General features: G+C 42.5%; 1 protein-coding gene across 1 annotated transcript in view; it reads right to left on the bottom strand.

Moving 5' to 3' along the window:
* Positions 1 to 12,450, bottom strand: part of ASAH1 (N-acylsphingosine amidohydrolase 1) — a 521,915-nt gene that overhangs the window by 344,578 nt on the left and 164,887 nt on the right. Inside the window, exons 5-6 of the mRNA XM_069631558.1 lie at positions 9,931 to 10,009; positions 7,802 to 7,876 (exon numbers count right to left, since the gene is read on the bottom strand). Of these exons, the coding sequence (XP_069487659.1) occupies positions 7,802 to 7,876; positions 9,931 to 10,009 (154 nt within the window). The remainder of the gene's footprint in view (positions 1 to 7,801; positions 7,877 to 9,930; positions 10,010 to 12,450) is intronic.

The raw sequence follows: 12,450 nt of genomic DNA, 5'->3' as shown, positions 1-12,450 counted from the left end.
CTCTGTATTAAATGGGATCACCCTTTCTAGCCTAACAGGCGCACCGAGAGATCTACTGGAGGCAGCCATTACTGAAGAGGAGCTAGGGTTGGCCATGTCACAACTACACCCTGGGAAAACACCGGGGCCGAACGGTTTCCCGGTGGAGACATGGAAAAGGATAGAACCAAGTGCAATACTTCCACATCTCCTGCAGATGTACACACACTTGAGGGAGCAGGGACAGCTTCCCCCAGACCTACTGAGGGCAACTATAATAGTGATCCCCAAACCAGATAGGCCCCCAGAGAAATGTAGTTCGTACAGGCCGATTTCGCTAATCAACACTGAAACCAAAATCCTGGCGAAAGCATTAGCGAATCGACTGCAGAAAGTTATCCTGTCACTGATGCATCCAGACCAGTGCGGCTTTATGCCCCAGACGTCTACGCGTATGAATATACACAGACTGCACGCTGCACTCGAAAAATCCTCCCTCTTGCGGGGTCCCTTGGCACTATTAGCAATAGACTTTGAGAAAGCCTTCGACTCGGTGCACTGGCCAGCACTGAGGGAAATAATGCGTCGAATGGGTTTCGGAGACCAATTCCTGGGATGGGTGCAGTTGCTATACAAGTCCCCAGAGGCCATGACCAGGGTAAATGGGTGGCTCTCGCAGCCATTTAGATTGGGCAAAGGAACACGGCAGGGCTTCCCCTTGTCTGCAATGCTTTTTGCGCTTGCCATAGAGCCATTAGCGATTCTGTTAAGAGAGTCACAAATGTGGAAGGGTTTCCGGTGGACAGATGATTGGGAGGATAGGGTCTCATTATATGCAGACGACCTGCTCCTGTATCTGTCAGACCCCATAACCTCTTGTCCTACAGTGATACGTTTACTGAAGGAATATGAAACTTTCAGTGGTTTGAAGGTAAACTGGTCGAAATCCATACTGTTTCCATTGAGAGAGATGGGTAGCATGGGGATACAGAATTGCCCTTTTCGTATAGAAGTTAACCAATTTCGATACCTGGGGGTTCAGATAACAACAAACTTAAACGATTACGTAGAGAAAAACCTCCACCCAATCATAAACCGCTTTGCAGAAGACGTCAAACATTGGAACGCCCTTCCACTGACCCTACTGGGGAGAGCAGCACTATTCAAAATTATGGCACTGCCTAGATTCCTGTACATATTCCAAAATGCCCCGTTACACATCCCCAGATGGGAGTTTCACGGAATCGACAGAAGCCTCCGGAAGCTCCTTCGGAACAATGAACACCCGAGAATAGCGCTCCACACCCTGCAGCTTTCCGTCTGGGAGGGAGGCATAGGATTGCCGCGTATACAGACGTACTATTGGGCGAGTCAGATGGCAGTAATAAATGACCTATTACACGGCAATCCCTCGCTACCTCACATTCAATCTGATACCCTAGATGGAGCGAACATAACCCCGCTAGAGTCCCTATACCGGAAAACTAATACCAACACCACCAAAACAATGGCTGCTCACCGGGCACTAATCTGGGCAGAGGCGCATAAACATAAATTGGGAAGGGAAAACCACACCGGTACAGCCACTGTGGGCAAATAAACACATCCTGGAGCTGGACAGGCTCCCCAAATGGCAGAACTGGATAACTGCGGGAATAACCAAAGTGGGGGATGTGATTCGGGATGGGGGGATTGTGCCATTTGAGGGGTTGGTGGAGGAGTTCAACCTCCCTGTCACTGACCGATACCGACATACGCAATTAAGTCATGCCCTACAGCGGTACTTGTCTGACCTGCGTGACATGGCAGACTGCACCCCCATAGAGAGGAACCTGGTCCTAGATAGCATTGACACCAAAATCACCTGAGCATGCACAATGGATAGATGATGTAGATGCATGCATTGCGATGGAGCGTAGAGTACATGCGGCCAGAGGATGTCCTGGGAAAGTGGGGAAAATCTGGGAAAAGTGGGGGAACGCACAATAAGACTTTTGTACAACACAGGCCTATGGCCAGAATGTAATTGAAATATAAGAGTGTACATGTAATCGCTAACATAACCTTACGTTGTTGAAATCTGGACCGTATGTTCTTTTGTGATGTTTTTAGTTGTTGGACCCCTTCAGGGTCATTGTTTTTTGTGTATTATGCAATAAAACCAATAAAAGTGTTTAATCAAAAAAAAAAAAAAAAAAACTCCCACCTACTTGGACTCATTCAATAATTGTCCCCATTTTTAAAAAAGTGGACAGGTCCGCCACCTCCAGTTACAGACCCATAGCGTTACTGGACGCGCCAGGAAAGATTTTCTCTCGTTTAATTATGAGAGAATTACATCAGTGGATTGCACAAGCCAAGCTCAACGACCCTTTCCAGTCAGGTTTTGTGGCTGGTTTAGGTACTATACCCAATAGCATTACACTACACATGCTCTTGGCCAATCATACTGCTTGTAAACAGACGTTGTATCTAGCCTTTGTTGACTTTAAAGTCGCATTCGAGTCTATTGATCGCACCCTTCTCTATTACAAACTAGTCAAACTTAATTGCCCACCTTCCCTGCTAGCTTTGATAAAACCGCTTCATACTAACACTTCTATGCAGGTTAGATTAGATCTGGTGGGCAACATGACATCAAAATGTCATACATTTAGAGGGTTGAAGCAAGGGTGTATTATGGCTTCATCAATCTTTAATCTTTTCATATATGATTTGGGTATAAACCTTAGTAATATCTTGAGCGATTCTCCCAGCTAAGGCCCTCATAAGATTCCATACCTTTTTTATGCGGATGATTTAATTTTTATTTCCAAAACCCATTCTGGACTACAGAAACTTTTAGATGCTCTTGAGTCGTATGTAGATTTAAATCATCTAAAGATTAACATCAACAAAACTCAATCAATGGTATGCAAATAGCGCTTGGGCTGCAAAATTAAACCCTTCAGGGGGAGTTTGCATTAAGTTCCACTTGATCAGGTATCCAGCTATAAATATTTGGGAACGTTCGTGGTAGACACCCCTTCAAGCACGGAGGTCGATTTCGAAATTAAAAGTAAAATGTGGTCTTTAGTTGCCTAAGCAAGAGTACTCATGGGCAAATTTGGAAAATTCTCACTTAAAAATGTGTTAACGTTTTACCTCCAGAAGGTCCTTCCAATCTTAACCTCTGGGTCTGAAGCTTTTGCTCCTAAACCTGCAGCATGGTGGGACAAATTGGAATCTTCCTTTTTGAAGCAAGTTCTACACCTACCCATGTGTACGCCTTTACCTGTAATCCGTTTTGAATTTGGTTCTTTATCAATGGTTTCCTATGTCACCTGGAAATATTGCGCTTTGTTATCTTTGGAATGTCTAGACACTTTGGGTAAGGTGGCAACACATTTACTCTTGCAAAATCAAACATTCTCTTGGAAGTGGTGCGACTTTACCATGAATGCTCTATCTGATGTTTCGGTTGAACTAGATTTGCTATTATCTAATGAAGCCCGAGCAAAACTGAAAATTCACCAACATGACTGGTGTATGACACAAAACCAATGCTTAAAATATAAGGACTTTGATCGAAGCTTATTTGGTCAAACTATTTAGAATCATGGCTGATTATTTAGCCAAAGCTCCTTGTTCAAAGCTTCGTCAAAAGTTTCTTCGCTTCTGCTTGAACCTCTGGCCAACCCTAGATGTTTTGGCGGCTAGGTAGCAAATACCAAATGCTGAAAATCAATGTCGGTTTTGTAAAAATCCTGCTCAAAGGGAAACATTGGAACATTGTTTAATAGATTGTCCACTATTATCTATTATTCGAAAGAAGTGCTTCAAAAATGTCTTTGAGAATCAAAATGTGTATATCCAGAAAAATATGTAGCAATGCATCTTTACAACTACTTCCCTTTCAGTAAAGATAGCCACCGTACAATTTCTGGAGGCAATTCTTCCTGGTTCGTACTAATACTGTACTCTGTCTTCTAATTTCATTGTTCGTTATTAACTTGCTTGGCTCTTGAACTAATTTTTTTTTGGGAGGTAAAATTACTTGTATTGAATTTTCATGTTATTATTCTCTGCTCTGTGGTGTAGTTATGACACTCATGTAAAGATTATGTAAGATGCTCTTATTTTGTCTAAATAAATTGCATTGTATTTTATTGTTGTAAAATTTGAAAGGTTGATTTTATCAACCAAACAAATAAAAAAAAAATATATATTTTTTAAATATCATTTTATAGTTCCTACATAAACCATTAAACGAAGTTGCTTTTTTCTATATGCGTATGAAGAGTCATTAATTTTCTCTAATTAGCAGGGTTGCTTTATCTATGACTCGTGAGACTCCGGCCCAGTTGAGTAAATAAGCCTTTTAGGGCTGAAAATAATTCCTGACAGGAGCATCCTTGCGTATGTGTTCTGCTTGTTCAGATATCACAGGTTCCCATGGCCTTATGCACTTGGCTAGCCTTGCTGCAGAACATTTGCATTCCTTTCACTCTGATCGACAGTGGCCTTGTTAGCTATTCCAGTCTTGATACACAAGGCTCCTGCTTCTCTCACACTGTTTCAGCAGGGTTGTGAGCCTGTTAGATTCTCTTAAGTTCTCATGCTTTTGGTGGCGATTCCAGCCGTAACATGCAGTGTTTGTATCTCTTTCATTCTGTTGGTTGTACCTGCGTCTGTTTCTGTACACCATCAAACCAATCGGTCTAGGCCTCACTGGCCTCAACAAATAGACTGCATCCGTGTTCCTGCCAGCGTCTCCCTCTGCACAACAGGTGCTTGCCGGGTAGAGCTTGGGGACCTGGGATCCTCTCCAGTCTCTGGTCTCGACGTCGGTTGCCGGGTGCCCCACCCACCACTGATCTTCAATGCCCATGCTACCAAAGAAGACAGTTGTCTTTACATCCCGTCTCTTTCCCTGACCGGCGCCTCTTGCTCGGTCAAAGCACCCGTTGTCCAGCCTCCAGCTAGCAGGTCTCCCGCTGGCTCTGCCTCTCCAGGACATCGTTGCTACAGAGGCTCACCTCTGCGTAGCGGTTGCTCTGCCCCCTCTAGGAGTCGCCCCTCCATTCACAGTCAGTTCTCTTATACAAGTCATTGTAATTAATGGAATTGTGTCTGTCTTCCACGATCATGGCATTCAGGCAAAGTTCATCATTACCTGAAGCCAATAGAGTCAAAGAAGGATCTTTGTTAGTTATGCTTGAAACAGGGAAGGCCAAAGTCTTTAACATCCATGTATGCAGTAAGGGTGGTTTGGACTAGGATATCCTTATTGGAATGGGAGTCTTGTCCCCAAGAGGGAAATCACTCCCATAAAAGCCCACCTACCCAGACCCTTAGGAAGGGTCTTGCGTAGGATTTTCTCATCCCTAGCCTCAAAGGTGGTGGCTCCCCTCTGGGGAGAAGGGACGCATTTTCCAGATTCGTCACAGCAGTTTAGCCAGGTCATTTAGTCGCACCCCATGATTGAAACCAGGATAGCAGAACCTTTTGCATAGTTCCTGATTAGAAGTGTATTTTTATTGAATCAAGAAAAAATTTGCCCTGTAACACCCATGCAATGTAAGGAGACCTGCCAACACTTTTGCACCAAATCTACTAGAACAACCCCCCAGAACAATACATATTTAAAGGACTTACAAATGCAAAGCACCAAACCTGATGTACCTCATCCAATGCAAGAAACACCCACAAGGAAAGGAGGTAGGTGAAACAGTGAAAGTATGAACCTACACAGACATACCATCTCAAACCAACACAAACACCAGTAGGTCACAACTTCATGCAAGATGGGCACACAGTAAAGGACCTGTCAGTGTTGGTATTGAAAGGAGAGCTCCAAAGGATAATGGCTGACATTTCATTTTGCACCTTCAGAATAAGCAGCCGAGATCTGAAAATGTTCAGACTTTTCTGCAGAGGTTTTCAGCAATGCAAATTGACCTGTGAAATTAATGCATTATAACACATTTCCACTGCATTTTTATATCAGCGATCTGTTCACCATGAACAGAAATATCCACACAGATTCACTAGGCCCTAAAACTCAAAGGACTGTTGCAACTTTTCATAAAAAACACATGCATTCAAACTGCAGCATAAATAGGTTTCGTCTTGCTAAATGTGAGCATTTTGTAAGTAGTGCAAAATTTTAACTACTCACTCTCCAAGCAAACAGTTCTGTTGTGCAGATGTATAACTGTTAAATTAGATTATCAAAGCAGTGCATTTAGTGAATGTCAGCTTTGGGTGTGAAATTCGTCCATTCACATCAGTTTTCTTTTTACCATCTGATGAAGATCTGTGACATCAAAAACGGATGCATTGTTCCATTTTAGCATAACATTTTCAGTGAGTTCAATAAAAAAGGTATCAACTCCACCTTGGTAATTTTTTTAAATGTTGATCAAAGGAATCTCAACAAAACATCAAGTGTAACTTTTTAATTACCTTTTACCACTTAATGTGGGACTGCCCTGGGATCAGGATCTTCTGGAGTAGAGTATGGGCTGACCTAAATATGATACTTGGTGCTGATCTAGTAATGGATCCCGAGTGGGCACTGCAGGGAGTCTCCAGAGTCTTGGGGCCATTACGGAGCGGGTTCTTCAATATTGCAGTGGTCCTCGCCAAAAAGCAGATAGCGCTATGATGAATGAGGGCACCACACCCAAGCTACCTTACATGGGTAAAGGACTTGCAACATAGTAGGAAACAGTTCAGCAGCTTGCCCACCAGATGCAGAAGCTGGTGGATATCTGGCCCGAAAGCCATAGTTTCCAGGCTAGAAGGCGGCAGGGGGGGGGGTGTGGACTAGGCCCAGGGTAAGCAGAAAAGTGTAGTGTTGGGGTAGGCTAAAATGAGACCACTGGAAAGGACTTCTAAATAAGTGCATAGACCGTGGGCATATGGCAGGAGGGCAACACGATGAGATGCTTGGCTGTCACTTATGAGGCTCTGTAATTGGAACGAATAAACTTTAAATCCTTTAATGAGGATCCATTGGATGGCAAGTCTGATGCCAGCAGACGTGATAATTTCAGCTCCAATAGGGTATATTAAAGTTGCTGCAGTTAAAAAGCTTTTAGTTGGATCTTCAGGGTCGAGCTGGGCTCTGTAATGTATTTGACTGATGTCTAGGAATACCCTTGGCTCCCACTCTTTAGCATTAGAATACCCTGCGCTTGTCACTACGTACAGGTTTATTTATCTATATCAGTAGGAAGGGTATGGCTTAAGACCCTTTACTGTTTTTTTCTTTTTATCCACACTGTGCTTACGGAGTGAGGTGTTGCTAAATTTACGGTACTTATTTGAATGTCTGGTAACTTTTCATGTAACTATATAAGGACTAGTCTGTCTAGCAATCAGTCACTGCTGTGAATCGGACTTCCTCACAATGCCGCTTATGCAATGTCACTATTCTATATAGAGAACTTCAAGAGCAGATTTTCCAAGATTTGTCAGTACTGGGATTTGGACAGCATTCGTCAGAATAAAGGCACAAGTTTTTCATATAATAAAAAGCTTGATAGTACATGTTTTAGGACAACCTCTTGGGCAGCTTGGCCCCACCATGGCCATTGCTCTATACAATGTAAGTGTGAACATACAGATTAGCAGGCCAACGCAGGATCTGTTTTTGTCTGGATGCCATGGACTCCCTAGGAAGCAATGCCGCAGTAAGCGTGTACATTTTACTTTGTCCCTTCCTACACATAGTACGCAGGATTCCATGAAGTGCAGTAATGAAGTATACAATTGGAAATTGTGCAAGGCAGTGCAAATCATTTAATTATACCTTTACATAAATAATATGTTTTACCTGTTTTGTCTTCTGCAACTATTGATGTACAGACCGTAAACACTTCATAAAAAATGTTATAGAGCGCAATTTCACCTAAAAGAAAAAAAAAGCACATTCATTAAAAATGTATAACCGTATGGGTATGTCCCATGGCTAGACAGGCAACCTTTGCTGAAATACATACTTCAAAAACATCCAACAAGGCAATCTGGTTATTTTTTTATTACATTGCAGGTTTTCATCTAAATTATTATTTTAAAAGGAATACTTTACATTGCTTGTCCTAAACATTCTTGATGGTGGTTTGCTCTTGTTTTATTTGGGCTCTGGAGGAATGGCCTAAAAGGAGGCCTTTGGATGGGGGACTGGGGTTGCATCAGAGATGGAAAGCTATTCCAGAGTCTGGGGGTGCAGCCAACATAAATGTCAACACAACCTGCCAGATGTTGGGGTTGTGCAGACCTGGGTAGAGGGTTAATAGAGAATGATATATTCCACTTCTAGCCAGTGGGCATATATAGGGGAGTGGGAGGCTTGTGTGTTCCAGACAGGGGGATGTTGAACTGAACGGATTCTGATCATCATGTGGAACTAGTGGAGATCTGGTAGTACTATAGAGGCTAGGAGCTTTTTCAACCAGATGGCAATGGGATTTACCACCAGATTCTGGACCTTTTGAAGGTGCTCCAGTTGATACTTTGGAACTCCAGCACAGAAGGTATCATTAAAGTCCAGGTTTAGCACAAATGATGATTCCTGCCACATAAGCATGGAGGACAGAAAATATAAAAACGAAGATTTTCTAGAACTCGGTCAGCTGGGGAATGTTTCCCATGATTATAGTGCTGACTGTTTAAACGACATAGGGAGGTCAAAATGAACAGTATACAAGATGATGGGTGTGGTGCTAGGTAAATGTCTTTGCTTTTGAGAGCAATGTTTCAGGCCACCTTTCCTCATCAATGTGCTGATGTCCTAGGAAACCACTTGTTTCTGGTCCCAAGACCTTTCCAAAGATGTTTTGTACAGTTCTTCAAAAATGAAAGTACACGATCAAAGCCCTTGAAAAAGCTAACAGACATTCAAGTACAAGCTGAAAAGTGTTTGGGGAATGAAGGCCCAAGAGGATGCCACAGGAGACTGACTAGTTGGGATAGGCAGGCCCCCATTGTGATGAATTCCTAGGCACTGACTCTGAACTATCCCCTTATATACAATAAGACTTCAATCAAACCCTGCAAAATTTCCCAAGTGTTGTGTATTTGACCGTGCAGGATATAGCTGACGGATATAAGAGAATAAGCATAGCAGAGGGTATTCCAGTTTGCTCAGGCATGAATGTTGCACTTATTCGTGAAAAGGCCTTTTCTGTGCCACATATTGGACATAATCCTGCCCAGGAGAGAGATGCCCGGCAGGAAGGACTGGAGCTCAGTGACCAACACTTTGAAGGATCATTGAAAACCCAGGGAAGGTAACAAAATTGGGATGCATTCGAGCAGGGCTATGTAAAAAAGCATTGTTGATTGTGAAAAGGCGTCAGAATGGACGAAACACTTTGGCCCGAATATAACCGATAGAGGTATATCAGTTAGCCCCATGGACAAATTGGGTGCAATGCAAGAGTGGCTAGTCTTTTCTTGGAAGTGATCTACAAGAGGAATAGGTTATAAAAGAGGGATGTGACCAATAGGTACATGAAGGGGAGAAGGTGAAAGATGCTGCTGAAAAGGTTATCGGGAGGGAGGGATTATTGTAGGAGAAGACGGAGAGCCGGTTGCATATTCTTTTGGATCCCTGAACATTGGTAATGAAAGAGCACCTTTGCATTTGATGCCCACAAGTCAGTTTTGTTTTTCAGCGTCATCTTGTGAAGCAGAAAGGAAGAGTTTGCTTAGGATGCAGAAGCTAGAAGGCTTTTTGAAAAATACTACCTTGAACAGCAAACGTTGCTAGGATACACGGCAATTTGATTTGAAAGAAAGAAATTCATGAATTTATGTTGATCAGCAACGTCCATTGCCCCAAAGCAAAGGAGCAATAATCCTCACCCAACTGAAGACCATCACAAAATAGTACAACTACTAGAACAGATATTAATCTAAAATGAATGTGCTTTTATTAAACTTATTGATTGTGGACGTTACCTAACGGAATTCCAGAGACATCAGCAATGCCTTTCATTTCTTCACCGAAAGGGTAGGGGAGAGTGGCAACTAAAAGAGGCTGCAACAAAAAGGAAAACAAAAATCACTATGACGTACATTTCTACAGAATTTCGCGATGCTTTACACACAAGCTTTGACCCACTTATAGGTCACAAGACGCGTGGCATGGGAAAGACTAATGCAGAAGGACACCAGCGGTCAGGATTCTGCAAGTAGTTAAAACCACCTGAGCACACGTGCTTGAAATATACTTTTTGTGCTTCTACAACCCAGACCCTTCCATAACCTCAATTCAGCAACACCACTGTTCGCTGGCCAACCTCAATGACACCTGTAATTGCAAATATAGACCTGTGGCAATTATGAAAAAATGTCATAGCGGTTGTAATTACAGAAGACTTTTTTTCTAGAAATGTATTAACAACAAGGATTAGGATTACAACCCTAACTGTAAGTGGGGTTTCCTTTCGAATTGCCCATGGATTTTAACATCTGGACTAAGTTTTAAAGTAGTCATTAGAACTCATGGTTTTGGTTAGTCAACCATTCTATTTTTAGAGTAGCTGTCCACCATTAATATGTGTGTTGTGTTATTGGAAAAAATCCGTATTCTGGTGCTGTAAAACACATGGGCTGCCCAAGTTTAAGCATTTAACATAGGAGATGCATGCTTACCTTTCAAATATGGTCCCTCACGTGCTGAGCGCAGAAAAGTTGGCCAGATTTAGAGAGGGTCTTTATCAGGGAGTATCTGCCCTAATAGGAGCCAATTGAGGGGAGGAATCTATTGCTAATATCACCCCGGGGAAACCCTTGACATGTTAGGGAGAAGTTCAAAGTAACACAAAGATGGGCTGCTGCAAGAAGGTGCGTGGCCCCTGGAGTAAGTTTAACATATATAAAAGAAAAACTGGGCCGTTTTGGAGATGGAATATAGGGCTCCATGCTGGGACTGGTGGAAAGAGTTCATACTTGCACTACAGGATCCCTAGACTGACCAATCCTGCACACTCTCCCCACAATTTGAGAGGCACAGTATCAGCTGGTGCACACAGAGTTGGGTTAGTCTTTCAGTCTGCCCCACGCAAACCTATTAAGTGGTTGCAGTAATGAATTCACATATCGGCTTTTTTTAGGAATTCTGTGTTCATGTCTGGATTCTCAATCCAACAAAATGTTTGCCCTTGCAAAAGGAGTGAAAAAGCGCATTACCTTTACTGTGTAATTAGGGAAATTCTAAAATTACAACGTTGAAATATAGACTTGAAGGCCTGAACATTCGGCTGGCAAATATTGAGACAATACAGCATTGGATTGAAGGCAATTCATCTACTCTGAAAGAAATACACAGCAGTGCCCCCCCCCCCCTTACAGCTTCAGATAACCTTTGGAAGACTGGAAAACGAGACCTGCTGCCAACATCAGAATTATTGATTGTTGCAACTTGAATCGTGGACTGCAAGAGATACTTCAAAAAGTAATTAATCTACAATAATTCCCGGCCAAACAGTTTTCCAGGGCAAGGAATGAGAATCTGTGGACCTTTCTGATCACCCTACACATAGAATGTTCATAATGATTCTCGCCAAAGAGAGCCTGGTGCCAGAGAGGAGAATCTATGGACCTTTCTGATCATCCACTATATTAAAAGTGGAGTTCTGTATGTAAACTACTTAAATATTCTCGCCACAGAAGTCTTATCATTCAGGATGTCTGCCCTGAAGAATGGCAGAACAGAAAAAAGGGAATGGTTGAAGAATGCTGAAGACAAAAGTTCCCTTTTGTTTTAGGTACTTCTGCCTTTGTATCGTACTGAATCCAGTTAAGAATTGTATAAGGGAATAATGTTGTTTTTGATTAAAGAAGCAACTATTTAAATTAACAAGGCCAAGTTGTAGAAGGCACGAGATGATGGAGTCGGCTCCTATTCATGCACTGCTATCTGCATATTTTTACCAGGATGGCTTTTATTGCGTTTAATCAAATTTTTCTTCTGATCTCCTGTTGACATGCCAAGTATTTTTATTCAGCGATAGTATATTGGAATAAGAATAAGCCATTTGTTTTTATTTTAACAATAGCAATCTGCATAAGATTCAAGTCTGTATCTATATGGTAATAGTGAAACTACAGGTCCTACAATAAAACATTGACTAAAAATGCCATGAGCCGACTGATTGTAGCTATGGTAGTGGGATATACTGGAGTACATGGAGAGATCAAGGTGCTGTGGTGTGACGCGCACAAACACATTCTCATACCTACTCCCCCCTCCAAGTTCTGCCCTGGATTGACCAGGCCCACCGAAACCTTCCCGTTTTCCCTTGCTAGCAGGTGTACCTATTCTACCCGCCTCCTCATTATTCTACTTTTTTAAACACCCCCCACAGTACCAGACTGATCTGCCGTACATAGGAAGGCCACCCCTCCATTGGGTGGTACCTAGAGAGACACGTAGGGGTAAGTTGTCATGTGGTTGAAGAGGGGTGGCCAGAAGAA

Source organism: Ambystoma mexicanum, chromosome 6q (assembly GCF_040938575.1).
Source record: "Ambystoma mexicanum isolate Mex_15411 chromosome 6q, UKY_AmexF1_1, whole genome shotgun sequence".
NCBI lineage: Eukaryota > Metazoa > Chordata > Amphibia > Caudata > Ambystomatidae > Ambystoma > Ambystoma mexicanum.
Note: the sequence above shows the minus strand (reverse complement) of the source record. Positions and strands in the feature narration are given on the sequence as shown.